The 16,070-nt window shown below is 39.7% G+C and overlaps 2 protein-coding genes across 7 annotated transcripts in view; both read right to left on the bottom strand.

Annotated features, from left to right (window-relative positions):
- The window catches only part of dapk1 (death-associated protein kinase 1), a 98,815-nt gene extending 91,330 nt beyond the window's left edge, over nucleotides 1-7,485 (bottom strand). For 2 of the 3 annotated variants that reach the window (XM_047381302.1, XM_047381304.1), the window contains exons 1-2: nucleotides 7,276-7,485; nucleotides 6,442-6,639 (exon numbers count right to left, since the gene is read on the bottom strand). In XM_047381302.1, the coding sequence (XP_047237258.1) occupies nucleotides 6,442-6,503 (62 nt within the window). In that variant the 5' untranslated portion in view covers nucleotides 6,504-6,639; nucleotides 7,276-7,485. Of the gene's footprint in view, nucleotides 1-6,441; nucleotides 6,640-6,737; nucleotides 6,939-7,275 lie in introns of those variants that run through there. The other variant, XM_047381303.1, reaches the window with a different exon arrangement.
- A 2,580-nt stretch (nucleotides 7,486-10,065) lies between these two features.
- LOC124878185 (phospholipid-transporting ATPase ID-like) overlaps nucleotides 10,066-16,070 on the bottom strand; it is a 73,213-nt gene continuing 67,208 nt past the window's right edge. For all 4 annotated transcript variants that reach the window (XM_047382015.1, XM_047382017.1, XM_047382014.1 and 1 more), the window contains one exon: nucleotides 10,066-14,488. In XM_047382015.1, the coding sequence (XP_047237971.1) occupies nucleotides 14,159-14,488 (330 nt within the window). In that variant the 3' untranslated portion in view covers nucleotides 10,066-14,158. The remainder of the gene's footprint in view (nucleotides 14,489-16,070) is intronic.

Genomic DNA, 16,070 nt, shown 5'->3' with positions numbered 1-16,070 from the left:
ATGCTTACAATCAGCTGCATTTACAGCATTCATTGTGGATTTTGGTCCTAGCCATTGGGTGGAGCGAGGCGAGAGGCGGACCTCATCAAGGCCGCTCTTGGCGCCCCAGACTGCCCCTCCACCCAACGCTGTGACCCCGGGAGGGGGGGGCAAATCTAGGTCAGTAGTTGGGCCGTGTCTGCCCAGATTGTTGGTGCAGCTCTGCTGATGTGCTCCAAAATATAGACATGATGCAGCTTTCTATAGATGGTTGCTACATTATGCTGCAGGCCGGTGGAACGACAGTAGAACGTCTTTAATTACTCAAACTGAGGTGGGCTTATGAATATAATCCTGTTTAGTATTCATAGACATTGTCTGTGGGCTGCTTTTTGCTGAGGAATAACACATATGCTGTCTCAGTTTAATGCTATGATCATTTCTGTCCTGTTTGACTGGAAACTACACAGAGACATCATTTATGCAGGAGGAGAGATGCCTGTTAGAGTAGCAGAGCAGCCAGATTAATGCAGACTCATAATAGAGGCAGACAGGGACACACACGTGAAACGAGTAAAACTGGGCAGTGAAGCAGCACATCGCATGGATTCAACATTAGGAGCTTCAATATTGAAGCTCTGCAGATTTTGCTTTTGCCCACAAAACTGGACAACACTGAGATATAGTTTTGTTAATTGGTTTTTTCTGTCAGGTTTATTTCCAAAATCTCATTAATGGGTAAAAAAATTATATTTTGACTCCAAAGTCAAACTAGACAACAAAGCTTACATAAACCTACTCAACTCAACTCCAACATAAAATCCTAATAGTAAGATTGACTTCAGTGGTTATGTTTCACCTAGACAATTATTACTGTCGCCATGTATTCTTTCATTTACATTATATGCGATGGAGAAAAACAATCTGAGAGAAAGAAGGAAAATGTCAAAAGCTTAGAGTTACCAAACAAAAGGATAACAATTAGACCTGCACAAAATATTTAAAATTCATCTCATCAGGGACTCCAGCTTCCTCCCACAGTCCAACAAATGCATGACAAGATGGCTGAATGTACTGAATCTTTCATAGGGGATTAGAAAAGTCTGCTAACTGCACTAATAATGCTAATCCCTAATATAAAGATGCAAAAAACTGCTTAAAATTTCAGCTCTCTTTATTTTAAAAATAATACCACCTTCTTTAACAGCGAATGCTTTCACACACAGTGGGACATCACCTCTGCTTGTGACCAAAAAAAAAAAAAAAAAAACTAGCTCTAGATCTGAATGAACTCAAACTGGTAACGGCAGGTCAGAGTTACAAAAGAGAGCTCAGAAGTCAGCCTGTCCCTAAAGTAAACACACTCTACAGTCAACCGGAATAAGACAATCAGACGATGAATTTCTGAGTGAAATTCCCCACGGACCTGCTGTCTTTAACAGAGACCAACAAATTATGCGGTGTTAGGAATAATCAGGCACAAACTGGACAACCGTCAGAAAAATGTTGGACGAGAAGCTGTAACGGTGCGTACCAATGATGGGACAGTCCAGCGGCCCTGAGCGTGTCTCGCTCTGATGTTAGAAAACTTTGAGAGGAAATAAGTATCAGTTATAAAGTTGCTGCACTTCTGCATTTTCAGCATAGAAAGCACATCGAATATCTGTTCCCAGTTATGATGGGGATCTTATCTGCTATAAAACTGAGTCGGTGTCAAAAAAATATTTCTAGACGAACACAAAAAAACATTTTGAGTTTTTTTAAGTCCAGACTGGAGTTTCAGCTTGTTCCTGTGTCCAGAACTATTGTTGGTCCCATTATGGACAGAAAAAGCTCTTTTTTTAGAAGTTATTTTTTTAGAGATTTAACTACTTCTAATGTATTGAAGCAAACATCGTAACAACCGAGACACAAACCAATAGCATAAAACCACCCAATGTTAGCCACATTACATCCAAGCAGCTGTTTATTTAACACAACAACATGGACCGTGCACAATAAAACGTCTGGGAGGGGTATGGGAAACAGAGGCAGCAGAAGAGCAGAGTGGTTTTATGCTGGATGGGTTTTGCACACTTAGAAATAACTTGCAGAAAGAAACCTTCAGGAAACTTGTAAGACTGAACAGTTTTGAGGATTTGACTGGAAAGGCAGTTTGAGACAATGCTAAACACGATCACAGATCAGACAGTAAAGGTTACTGAGAAAAAAACTAAAATTCTCTACTCTTCGTGATACTCCTTCCTCGTCCAGTTCTGGTTCATACTAATGAAGGTTAGATGCTTGGCTTCACTAAGCCTCAGCTCCACCGTCCAGCTCCTAAGCAGCCAGGATCAGTGTCAGGATAAATTCACTGCTTGGGTGATTTCCCCAAAATTCTTCATTTTGCCAAACCAAGACGGCAATAATCCAAGTCCTGCCAGAGTCGAGGCCGCGGTTCAGACAGATCAAAAAGCTCCCCGTCTGTCGGCACGCCAGCCTTTACAGAGCGCGTCACGCTACCGATCAATACAGACCAGCTTTCATTATCAACTCTTGGCTCATCTCAAAAGGTCATCCAAGTTACAAAACTCCTGAGGGGAATTTATAAACACAGCATGACTGTAGTTGTTTCTCCTTTTCTATATTAAGGATTTCTTTTTTCTTTTCCTGTTAGGCTTCAACCTTGGAAAGTACCGCTGTTCTAAGACAGATCCCGCCAAATAAAAACACTTCTGTGTCCTTGTTTTAACTCATCTGAGTGTCTAGAGAACGACTCTACACTGAGGAGTTTTGGGGTAAAAAAAGAAAACCACAACAAAATAATTTGATAAAGATACGATTCAAAACTTTCAAGCGATAAATGAGCTGTATGCACTTACAGGGGTTGGACAATGAAACTGAAACACCTGGTTTTAGACCACAACAATTTATTAGTATGGTGTAGAGCCTCCTTTTGCGGCCAATACAGCGTCAATTCGTCTTGGGAATGACATATACAAGTCCTGCACAGTGGTCAGAGGGATTTTAAGCCATTCTTCTTGCAGGATAGTGACCAGGTCACTACGTGATACTGGTGGAGGAAAACGTTTCCTGACTCGCTCCTCCAAAACACCCCAAAGTGGCTCAATAATATTTAGAGCTGGTGACTTTGCAGGCCATGGGAGATGTTCAACTTCACTTTCATGTTCATCAAACCAATCTTTCACCAGTCTTGCTGTGTGTATTGGTGCATTGTCATCCTGATACACGGCACCGCCTTCAGGATACAATGTTTGAACCATTGGATGCACATGGTCCTCAAGAATGGTTCGGTAGTCCTTGGCAGTGACGTGCCCATCTAGCACAAGTATATTGACCGTGTGGAGCTCCCGACGGACAGTTCTGGTGGAAACAGGAGAGTTGAGGTGCGCATTTAATTCTGCCGTGATTTGGGCAGCCGTGGTTTTATGTTTTTTGGATACAATCCGGGTTAGCACCCAAATATCTCTTTCAGACAGCTTCCTCTTGCGTCCACAGTTAATCCTGTTGGATGTGGTTCGTCCTTCTTGGTGGTATGCTGACATTACCCTGGATACCGTGGCTCTTGATACATCACAAAGACTTGCTGTCTTGGTCACAGATGTGCCAGCAAGACGTGCACCAACAATTTGTCCTCTTTTGAACTCTGGTATGTCACCCATAATGTTGTGTGCATTTCAATATTTTAAGCAAAACTGTGCTCTTACCCTGCTAATTGAACCTTCACACTCTGCTCTTACTGGTGCAATGTGCAATCAATGAAGACTGGCTACCAGGCTGGTCCAATTTAGCCATGAAACCTCCCACACTAAAATGACAGGTGTTTCAGTTTCATTGTCCAACCCCTGTATATGTGGGAGGTATTTTTTTATTAAAAGGCAAATACATCTCAGAATAAATTCAGACTCAAACTACATTACGGTCAAGGGAGTAGACGAATTTCTCTCGAAAAGTGCCGAAAATGGTGTGTTGGTTGAAATTCGTGGTCATGTGGCTGAGTGAAATAGAAAATCTTCAGAAGAATTCAAGAAACTTCCCACTAAAACCAACTAAAATCATGCTCTCGGACCTCTAATTTACCACAGATCTTGTCCGATTTTAACAGTGCATAAAGGGAAACTATTCAAGGGCTTAAAAAGCTGCAACCGTATGTAGTTTGAAGCACGATGGCTGACTATGATCTCAAATTTAAGTTTCGACCATTGGTCTTTAGCTCAGAAAGCACACTCTAGAGTCCGAGCGCCACTTGTTGACATCATATAAAGATAATCCCTAAATTATTAACCCCCTGGCAAATTTAGATTTAAAATAACTAGTTTTTGGTAAGAAAAGAAACAGACATCTCTCAAAAGTTGTAAACACCTGTAAAGGACATTTGCACTTTAAAAAAGAAAATCTGTATTTACATTTACATTGTAGTAAATTATAACATGTCAAAAGTATTTATACCCTTCTCAATAATCAATGGAAAAGCCTTTAATGGCATTAAAGCAATGAAACCAGCATTTTGTATGTTTTACCTATTCATCTTTGGTGATGAGGTCCAAGGCTTTAAGGCTGAAAGGCCTCCTTGCCATCACCCTAATCTTCAGCTTCCTTGATAGATACTCTATCAGATTCAAGTTCGGACTCTGGTTGGGCCGCTCCAAAACATTATGACTTTGTATGTAAGTTAGTTAAGTGACACTAAATCTACCAGGGGTATGAATAATTTGGGACTTAACTGTATAGATGCATATCATAGGTTCACTGCATCTGTTATGCACATTAGCTTCATTTCTGTTAATGAACAAGTGATGTTTCTGGTCTTTTTAAGACAGGATAAAAATCACCTGTTTTGCTTCAACCCCAGAATAAATCTTTAAAAAAATAAGAGTGGTTGTTTTTAAAAGAAAAGTTGAAGTTTGACTGCAAAACTATCTTTAAATAGTGTTTAAACCTGATTTCAACTCTCCGTTCTGCAGGAGCAATCAGATCCAGGTGCTGGAGCGCAGCCAGAAGTTTTGTCCCATTACGTAAAGCTCCCCGATCGTCTCTGTTACTAGAGCAGCATGGTGAGATAGCCGGAGCGGTGTCGGCTCTCCCCCGCTGCGAGGGAAGGTACGTGTGAAGAGAAGAAGCAGCGCTGCTCGAGAGGGCCAGGACAGCAGAAAACGGGTTGACTAGTACCAGAACTTTCAAAGACCTGTTCTCCACTCTGAGGAGCAAAGCACCACTGCTCAGGGCTGTTTTACCTTAGCCATCAGGCCATTTAATTTATTTTATTTATACAACAGACATTACCTTCAACCTGTACCGTTATTTCCAGACAAAAAGACCCACAACCAGAAAATTCTCTTCACCTGCGTATCATAAACCTCGGGTTCCCCTGCGCTCCAGCTTGCTTTCATCAACCTTTGACCCAACATATCGTTTTAATAATATGAACCTAGAATGAGCCACGTTGAAAATATCAACCCCCATCCTGCACTCAATCTCCAAGGAGGGACAATAACAGCAAACTCTTTATCACTGACAGCAGCGCGTTATGGACTGCATTAATCACAGCGCTCTCAGGTGCACCAGCAGTGCTGAGATGGACCTGCTAAACACTAGATTCTGGCACCTATATGGCTACATCCTTGTTTCAGTAAATAGACCATGCCCATTTCAAGGAGATTGGGACTGGAGTTGAGCTTAAGCTGCAAAAAACAAAGACTTCAAACTTTAACTCTAAAGACTGGACTCAGATTTAAGAGTTTCTGTAGCGTATACAACTGACTGGTTGCCATGCAAATATAGGCCCTCTGTAATGTTTCTCTACAGCATGTGCCGGTTAAAACAGTTAATTGCAGATTCAAACGCAAACACAAATTTTTGCATTTAATTTATGGCAGATAATTCTGCAGTGGTAAGACTTTATAGAATAAATGGATAGATGGGTGGACATATGGACCCATGGATGGACAAACAGATCAATACATAAGTGGATGGATGGATGGATGGATGTGTATCTTTTATATTAAAATCTAAATAAGAAGTATTATGGTTGAAGCCACTTATTTCTAGAAATGCAGATATTTATATGTAGATAATGTGACATTCTGTACTTCTCAGTATCATGTAGAAAGCTCAATTGGTGCACATGTATTTTTATATTTACGTGCCAAGGATCAGAAAGAGATAATGACTTTAAATGATCTTGTGTTAAATTAGGATTAAGGATAATGATGTGAATTCATAATTTACAGTATTTCTGTGTTTTATGCAGGTTAGAAGACAAGACAATTCAATAATTAGCGCCTTGACGTGGAAAAAATGTCTCATAAACATCTCTGATATTAAAACATGCACAAATGAGTCTGCAAGTAGTGCTTTAACGGAAAAAAATGTGGCGTTTTCAGCAACTGCGTACGCCTCAGCCATGCAACGGGGAAGTTCACACGCACTAAAAAACTAAGCTTGGATATCAGCAAAACTCACCTCCCCAGCTCGTCTCCGATTTCATAAAATTCCTCCACATTGTCCGGGTTGAAAACAGTCATGTTGTCCAAGCACTGCCCGTCCTCTAGGCTTCTCTGAACGGCACACCGGCTCCTCACAGCGGCACCATCCCTACCAGCAGCAGCCTGTGGTCGAGGCAGGGTGGCGGGCGCAGAACCTCCTCATAACTGGGGCTTCCTGGAGCATGAGAGAAGAGCAGAAAGGTGACCCGGTCAGAGCTGCTTTAGAAACGGCGACAATAGGAGCCCCGAACGGGGTGAGAGATGAACCTGCACCTTCGGGGCGACGTCATGATCCGTCCTCCCAGTCCCTACTATCCGCTATTGTTTCCAACCCTTCATCTTTTTCAATTATCACATAAGACGGCAGCCGGTTTTTACAGATATCCACATTTTACCTTCCCCGGTTAGGACTGGAAAACAAACGACACCCGGGAAGCTTGGTGTAGCCATGGGAAACCAGCTAAGCTACTCCCACCCCCCTCCCCGTGTCTCCTGCTCGAGTCCAGGGAGAAAAATGACTACGGAGTTCCGAGTCATTTCCAAATTATATCCCGAGAAGACCTGGACAGGTGTCTTACCCCAAACTGTAATCGGAAAAACACTCTAAACCGTGTCATAAAAAACAACTCTAACCCCAAACACTTGATCTGTTCCCAAATTAAAATCCCGAACAGCTCCCCAGTGATGTTTTATCCCCCCCGCTGCAGTCCGAAAAAATCAACATAAACGCTAGCTTCTGTGACCGTCACCGCCCCTTTCTTAATCCCCAAAACTGAGACAAATTGGATGGAAACGGGATAAAGTGTCTTACGGTCTGCCGGTGTGTGTCCTGCTGCCAGATGAAGACGGGATTTCAGGCGTTTTGTGGGAGGCAATGACCCGGGTTTGGCTCACGGAAGACAAATGCTGGCTGGAACGGGAGAAATCAACGTTAACAATGTGAGGCAGTCCACTCCTGGTGATGCCTTCAGGTTCTGTGGTAAATATGGGCACGGAAGTTAAGTCAAGCGTGGATGCTTCACGTAAGAAAAGAACGTTACTAAGCTATTGCGATACCGACCAGGTGTTGATGGAAATTAGGGTGTTTCTGTGTGTTCAGGATGGATTATGTGCCAAATAAAATGCATTAAATAATTAAGGTGTCTAAATCTCAGGCATTTGTCGTACCGTAAATGCTCCACTGTTTTGCCGGCTGTAGGAGCAGATTTAGCCGCAAGAGGGCAGCAGATATTTCACTTTTACTGCATTTGAGCAGAAAAAAATACATCATTTTTGGGTCCTGTGTCTTTCTTTTATAAATTATTATCAATAGAGTTTTCTCATTGAAAGCCAGGGATTAAAAAAGAAAAATAACGTTTTAAGATATAAATAATTCAATGTATGGCTCCACGGTGGCGCAGTTGGTAGCACTATTGCCTTGCAGGTAAAAGACCTTGCTTCAACTCCCAGCCTGGGGCCTTTCTATATGTATATATAAGTATAAATGGGTGTGTGCATTGTTGTTTGTCCTGTGTGTCTCTGTGTTCCCCTGCTGTAAACTGAATCAGTCCATCACCAGACATCCCTCTCAACAGCGAAATTCTCCAGCTTATTCTAGGGGTGTTCCCAAGACACAAGAGATATACAGTTCATCTATCTCTGTCTTTTCTTTCTTGTCTTTTATTACTCCGTCCCCTATGCCCTGTCTTTTGTCTGTACTTATATATTTTTTCTTTTATCCTTCATTGATCATTCCTCTTTTTCATTGTTTCCTTACTTTCTTGCGCCCTTCCTTCCTCCCTCCCTAATTTCATTCCTTTCATCTGTCTTTCCTTAGTGTGTCCTTTCTTTCATCTTTCCTTCCACATAGTATATTTCATAATCCATATTTAGAGCCTGCCCACTGTAAAAATATCTGCCTTAAATTCATAGTGAACAGTTGTACATAAATTGGCGTTAAGGACTGAGAACTCTTGGAAGTTCAGTCTAGAAAGATATGCAATTTTTCATTAAAATATGTCGTAATGCAGTGGAGGGGTTATATCAAGAGGGATTTATTGATTCACAAACAGTGAAACACATTAATAGATTAATCTAACCAGGAAAAGGGGAGAGGGTCATCTTCCTGCAGCCAGGCCTGGATGGGAGGGCAGGGGAAGTTGTTCAGGCAGTGCCTGGTGGTCAAGCTTTGTCTCCTGGGGCCCAGCCCAAAGAAACAACTCCCTGTTGGCCTACTACCTCCGAGGAGGAACCTTGCTATCGGGTGGCAAGAGCAGGTGTCTAGGTATACCAGTTTCCAATGTAATAATCTCGTTTTGGCATCATGGGGTCAATTTGTGATAATAGTAAATAATTTAATGAGGAATATGCGGAACAACTTTTTAAGCTAAAATGTAATACATACATTATTTATACCCATGGTTCTGGGAGGGTGGTACTGTGGGCTGCCTTTAGTAGAACCTAATTTTTTGTGGCCCTTATTTTCCAAGGTGTATACAAATGTATTACCTAAGATGTAGAAGACAACAGCAGTGTTTGTGAAATATTTACAAATATAAATCAGAGTAGTGAATGCAAACAGTTTTTCACTGGGGCTATCACTAAGGTTAAGTGATAGCCACAGTTATTGAATTTCATGGTTGGGGTTTGTGAAAAACCTCAGCATTTTTCCTCAGAACTCTTAGATTAGGGGTTACTTTAAGGGACTTACCTAAAACCTACAGGTTGCTTTACCTGGACATAGATGTTGCTATCATAATACATAGAAGGTACCTCCAGGAATATAACCAAAACTAAGAGGCTATTTTCATGAAACTTCCAAGTTAATTTCAGGAATGTTCCTGAATGTGACAAGTTACTTCAGGGTTACTTCCAAGTTAATTTTATGGAACTTTCAGGTTACTTTAAGGTAAATTGGAGGTTACTTTAAAGCAGCTTACAAGGTAACTTATGGAATTTACAAACTACTCAATCAATTTACAAACAGCCGGAAAATACAGGTTTTCTTTCTGGAACTTTTACAATACAAATCATGAACCTATAGGTTACTTTATGGTTTCTTCCCAAGACATTCCCAAAACTTACAAGTTACTTCCTGGAACCAGGGTGTTTTTTGAGCTAACCTGTAGCAACTGTAATTTTTAAATCCATTTTTATGAATTTATTTTAAAACAAATTTAAATGGACATTTAATGCACAATCTATTTCAAATTTACACATTTTCAAAGTCACTTTATTTTCGGGGGGTTTTACACATGTATAAGTTTATGCACAAAAACTGCTGCATTTAAAGATTAATACTGGGCTCAGTTTTACAAGCAAAAAGTTGCACAAAATAAAGAGTTTTTTGTTTTTTTTATCAAAGGACCTTTGAAGCATATAGTTTCAAAGCTTCGAAGAGGACTGGGAACAGGTGAGCAGGTAAAGCGAGTGAAGAGGAGACTGAGGACATCTGGTGGGTGGAAGGAGTGATGCAGATTTCATACATTTAAGAATGCAAAGTTGTTTTTTAAACAGAGAAAAAATTATACGCAGGATAGTATAATATAATAATTTTTATTAAATATAAGTTTTTATTTTGTTGCATTGAATCATGGGGAATAACACAATTAGAACATTTGGATAATCGTTCAGATCTCTTTATTACAGTTTAAACATCTGAAATGTATAAAAAGATACAAAACATTGATCAGAAGTGCAGTGCGAAAAATCAGCAACACGTGCTGCTGAACAGCAGAGGAAAACGAGGTTCTGGCTGCAGAAACAAACTCTGAAAAGGCTTTTAATACATTCTGCCACTGTATAGTGGCACCATTATATCCATTTATTCTGTTTCCTCTCATTATTTTGAGTTTCTATCTTGAAAATTAATGGCAAACAGATGCCCTACAAGTATTGTATCTGTTAGCTGCCGTGCAAAAAGTCAAATCGTCAGCATCCAGCACAGGTTTGTAACACAACACCAAAATAAAAAAGGCATGTATAAGTTTCCTCTGAATTAAAACCTTTGCTTCAATGAAAGGCACCTTAAGGTTGAGAATCGCCTGTGTTACAACAGCTACTTTGATTTCCAGCACCAAATTTCCTCTGTTAACCATAGTCAACTACAACATATAAAGCTTTAAATGTCTTTGGTTCATCACAAAATACAAAGCTTACATATCCAACCACCTTTGGAGGAAAAAAATCAGAGAAATTTAAGTTAAAAAAAAAACATTGTATCTCTGTTGCTTAAAGTCAGACATGGAAAAAAAAAACTGATTCGCAACCCAAATGCATATAAACCTCTTCTCATTAAATATTTATTCATGTAAATATTGCAATGTTAAAATCTATAGTACAAAATGTTTAAGATTTGTTCATTAACTGAGCTGCAGAAAACATCCCTGTTTTGACCTAACAAACCTACTATTATCATCTTTATGTTGCAAAATTATTACAAAAAATTTTGTTTTAATGTCAAGGCATGCATGCATTCAAAGAGGAAAGTGTGCAGATAAAGATAAACAGCCTTTTAAGTGACCGGTAAAAACATCTGGCTGCAGAATAACAAAGATAAGCAACAAATGATTTTTAAATTGTCTCTGAACAGAAGATGATACATTTTCTGACAAAAATACACTGAAATGAAGCATAAACAAGAACATGATCAATTTCACGATTTAAAGTTCATAAAGATACTTTCAGCATTGTTTTTATTTTTTGGTAAGGTCACCTTTGAGTTTGAAAACACCAACAACCACATAGATGACAACTCTAAATCAAAGAGTGTCACTGAACAGATAAAAAGCTGAATTAGTCATGCTTGTAGTGTCTACGGAATGACAAAACTGCTAAACACACGAGAGACGATGTTCCTGGTTTTCTGTCTCATCACACATGAAGGAGCGACAGCCTGCGGTCTTAGTGCTCGTTTAACAGCGAGGACCAGTATCTGGCCCCAGTTATTAAAGGAATGTACACAGAACCCATATGCATAAACTTTAAAAAAAAAAAGGCAAAGCAACAGAAATGCTTCCTTAGAGCTGCAGTGCAAAATATTATTAATTACTATGCAACAAAACTTACATATTAGTTCTGAATAGTACATTTAGTGGAGGGTAATCCACAAACGGACACAAATTAGGTAAATGAAGTGAAAATTCTGAGTCAGAAAGCAGTAAATAAAATCCTTCTGGCAGGTGGGGGAAACAAAAAATCTCCCAATAAATCTGTTAACTTTTAATTAACTTCTGCAAAGGGAATGTTGCAATCAAATCGCTTTTCCAAAAACAAAAGCCTAATTTTGGGGCTTTTGTTTTACTTATTTTTCATTAAAATTCTTTTATGAATCCTCCTGTTTTTATAGATCTGGTCACACCTCCAGAGTATCAGTTAATCAATAGCTTTAATTAGCAGCACCTGGCTTCCACTTTCCTTTTGAAATCTTATGGAGGCTTCTAGGGTGTACTTAGTTATTTTACACATGACCTTTTCACTAAAATATTTTAGTATTTTGAATAATAAATAAAATAATTGGGAATCACATATACAGTGAAGGGAAAAAGAAAGTACGCCGACTTTAAATTATCTGGTTTTATGTAAATAATCTGGTCTTTACCAGGTTCTAAAATTATTTCAGTTTAATCTCAAAGAGAAAAGAAAGCTGCTTCAGGTCCTTGAGGTTTGCAGACATTTATTTCTGCACAGCTCTCTAAAAGTCCTAACAAAACAATTTAATCAGAGAGAGGTCTGGACTTTGACTGGGCCATTGCAACACTATGATTCTTTTTTTTTTTTTTTGTAATTCTGCTATAGTTTTCTGGCAGTGTTTGGGATCGTTCTGCCGATGACCCAGCTTGGATCAACAGACTTCAGCTGCTGGGACAGACTGGCTCACATTTTACTCTAAAATACTTTGGTGTCTGGAGGAGTTCATGGTCGACTCAATGACTGCAACTGGGCTCAGAACCAAAGTGTGCAAAACAGGCCCCAATCATTACACCTTTACCACCGTGCTTGACAGTTGGTTTGGAGCGTTTGTGCTGATGTGTCTGGTTTTCTCCAAACATGGCGCTCTGCATTAAGGTCAAACATATCTACTTTGAGCCTGTCTGTCCAAAGGACATTGTTCCAGATATGCTGTTTTATTTAATCTGTATTTAACCAGGAAAGACCCAATGAGTTTAAGAAACTATAAACTATAAAGTCCTTGGTGTTCATTCAGCTGCAGCTTTGCAAACCTAAATTGGGCTGCCAAAGGTTTTTCTTCTCCCGGCGACCCTTCTAAATAAGCTATACCTGTGCAGTTGTTTTCTAATTCTGATGTCATGAACTTTAACATTTAACATGCTACCTGAGGCCTGAAGACAGTAAGTTGGAGCTTTTTTTGTCTGCTGACCATTGCACAGTCTAACCTTATTAATTTGAGAAGATTCCTGGGAAAATCTGCAGATGTCCTAAATATTTTCCATTTGCAAATAATCTTTCTTACTGATGAATATTGGACTTCAACTGAGTTGAAAAATATTTAACAACCATTTAAAGATTAATGCTCAGCGACAATTTATTCTTTAAGGTACATTGATGATATCTTTCCTCCTTAACACACACCTTTTTGCCCCAAAGCAGTAAACTACCCAAGCTCCTGTTTTTATAGATCTGGTCACACCTGCAGATGATTCGTTAATCAATAGTTTTAATTAGCAGCACCTGGCTTCTACTTTCCTTTTAAATGCTTATGGAAGCCTCTAGGGTATACTTAGTTATTTTACACATAGTCTTTTCTTTTAATGTTTACATTTTGACTTTATCATTGTTTCGTTAAGAATGACAGTGGGGAATCCATCCATCCATCCATCCATCTATCCCTGGATAGGTTCACCAGTCCATCACATGGCCACTGAGGAATCTGTTGAGTGTCTTTGCGCACTTCAGGTTAGACCGAATTATTTCTAATATGTTCTGATATGGAAAACTCTGGAAAAAGGAATTAAGCAAAGAAATGATATACGGCCTTGTATGAAGAATAGCTCCCAATAACAGCTGATATGTTGTTTTCTAACCAGTTCTTCGCTACCTACAGCTTATAAACATCTACAGAATGAAGTTTGTCATGTCTTGAGAACTGGTTCACTTTCTCAGATTAATGTAAATAATGATAATAATTAAAAACAAACATTATATGTACGTCCAAATGTCTTTAAAAACTTCAGAAGAACTAAAATAGAACCGCCACTGGAAAAGGAAAAGTAGCAGAATAATGTTTTGTTTGTTTTAAACAAACAGTTATCTCCCACTGGAGCTGAACTGGATGGTGAGTTAAGAAAGTGGTAAAGAAAAGAGCAAAGCACTGAAAGCAGTGTGTCTTTGTTGGTTATTCCCTCTGTACAAAGCTCTGCTTTGCCTCTGGACTCCCAGGATTACAAAGGTCTGGGCAGTCTGTAAACATGATGACACTTTGTGTTTCCCAACACATTAAATCACTTTGATCCTCTGCTTGTTGCTGCCTGGAAGCTCATTGTCCTGTGTCTGTTATCAAGTAGATCCCATCTGTTAGCTTCTCATCTGCTGGTTCCTTCAGGTTAACCTTCAGATCAGAAGGCAGTAAACCATTTGCCACTTAGGAGATCTCCGAGTTTGGAAACCCAAACTGCAATGATGCCACCATCGAGTCAATCCATCACTCCTGCTTCCATCCAAAGTTTCTCCAGACACCATTTGTTTTAGTCTCTGCATCATAGAGGGCGATCGGTGATCGTCCTGTACATCTGCAGCGAAGTCACCTCCACATCCTGGATCTTCGCGTTTTGGGGGCGCCCAGTCGGGCTGTAACCTGCCGACCGTCCCATTGGACTGAACCCCGTGGTGGCCCGTCCAACCTGGGGGAAACCCGAAGACCGCGAAATGGCGGGACGTCGCAGGAACCGACCGGACGTCACCAGGTCCCCATAGCCCTGCGCGTGTGAGAAGGCGTAGCCTGAGCGGCGGGAGCTGGTGCGGCGGATGCGGGTGCGTCGAGGTGGAGGAGGAGGTGTTGCTCTGGCCTGTCTCACCTTGAACATCACCTGGAAATTAAAGGAGGCAAAGAAAAGACTAAAAAACTGCCCAGAGGAACATGTGTCTAAACAATGGAAGGAATGTTTGAGTCTTTAGAAACCTAAAAGTTGACTTTAAACTTGTGTTTTAAGATACATTTTCAAACTGAAAAGTTTTACAGAACAGTAAATAGTAGTAGGATCAGTTGTTGAATCTTCACCTTATATTAATTATTATGACTAAACCCTGAAATCTCTCAGCTACAGTCAGTATCAACGTGGATTTTCGGTAAGTATCAGAAAATAGGCTTTCCTTTTTGGTGTTTTATTGTTTTTGTTTACCTTGTTATTAATAAAACAAAAAATGCTTATACGTTTCAGGAAATACCTGCTTTGTCAATGCTAAAAATCTGAAAATTTGACCAATTTTTTTAGCAGATTCTGGCATAAAGGGAAACATATTTTCAAATAATGTGATTTATTCATTAGATATTTTATATTTTTATTTCCATTAATATTGAAAAAAAATAAAGATTAAATCTTTTCTGAGAGCAAAATGTACCGGAGTCAAATTCTTTGTTTGTGTGCACAAACTTTGCAATAAAGCTGATTCCGATTCAGTAATTGGTTTCTGCCATAATATAAAATGCTAAAATCGTTCAACTGAAAGTGCAAAATTATTTATCTTTTTATAATGTCAAAGCTAAATTAAAGTTTAAAATAAAAACTAGTGTGTTTGCACAGAGGACACATTTTCTGAAATGGATGATATTGGTGTACCTCAGGGTTCAACATTGGGTCGTCTGCTTTTTAGCTTATACAGGTCCTTCTCAAAATATTAACATATTGTGATAAAGTTCATTATTTTCCATAATGTAATGATGAAAATTTAATATTCATATATTTTAGATTCATTGCACACTAACTGAAATATTTCAGGTCTTTTATTGTCTTAATATGGATGATTTTGGCATACAGCTCATGAAAACCCAAAATTCCTATCTCACAAAATTAGCATATTTCATCCGACCAATAAAAGAAAAGTGTTTTTAATACAAAAAACGTCAACCTTCAAATAATAATGTACAGTTATGCACTCAATACTTGGTCAGGAATCCTTTGGCAGAAATGACTGCTTCAATGCGGCGTGGCATGGAGGCAATCAGCCTGTGGCACTGCTGAGGTCTTATGGAGGCCCAGGATGCTTCGATAGCGGCCTTTAGCTCATCCAGAGTGTTGGGTCTTGAGTCTCTCAATGTTCTCTTCACAATATCCCACAGATTCTCTATGGGGTTAGGTCAGGAGAGTTGGCAGGCCAATTGAGCACAGTGATACCATGGTCAGTAAACCATTTACCAGTGGTTTTGGCACTGTGAGCAGGTGCCAGGTCGTGCTGAAAAATGAAATCTTCATCTCCATAAAGCTTTTCAGCAGATGGAAGTATGAAGTGCTCCAAAATCTCCTGATAGCTAGCTGCATTGACCCTGCCCTTGATAAAACACAGTGGACCAACACCAGCAGCCAACACGGCACCCCAGACCATCACTGACTGTCGGTACTTGACACTGGACGTCTGGCATTTTGGCATTTCCTTTTCCCCAGTCTTCCTCCA

Source organism: Girardinichthys multiradiatus, chromosome 12, assembly GCF_021462225.1.
Source record: "Girardinichthys multiradiatus isolate DD_20200921_A chromosome 12, DD_fGirMul_XY1, whole genome shotgun sequence".
Lineage (NCBI taxonomy): Eukaryota > Metazoa > Chordata > Actinopteri > Cyprinodontiformes > Goodeidae > Girardinichthys > Girardinichthys multiradiatus.
The sequence above is the reverse complement of the archived record's forward strand: the minus strand, read 5'-3'. Positions and strand labels throughout refer to the sequence as shown.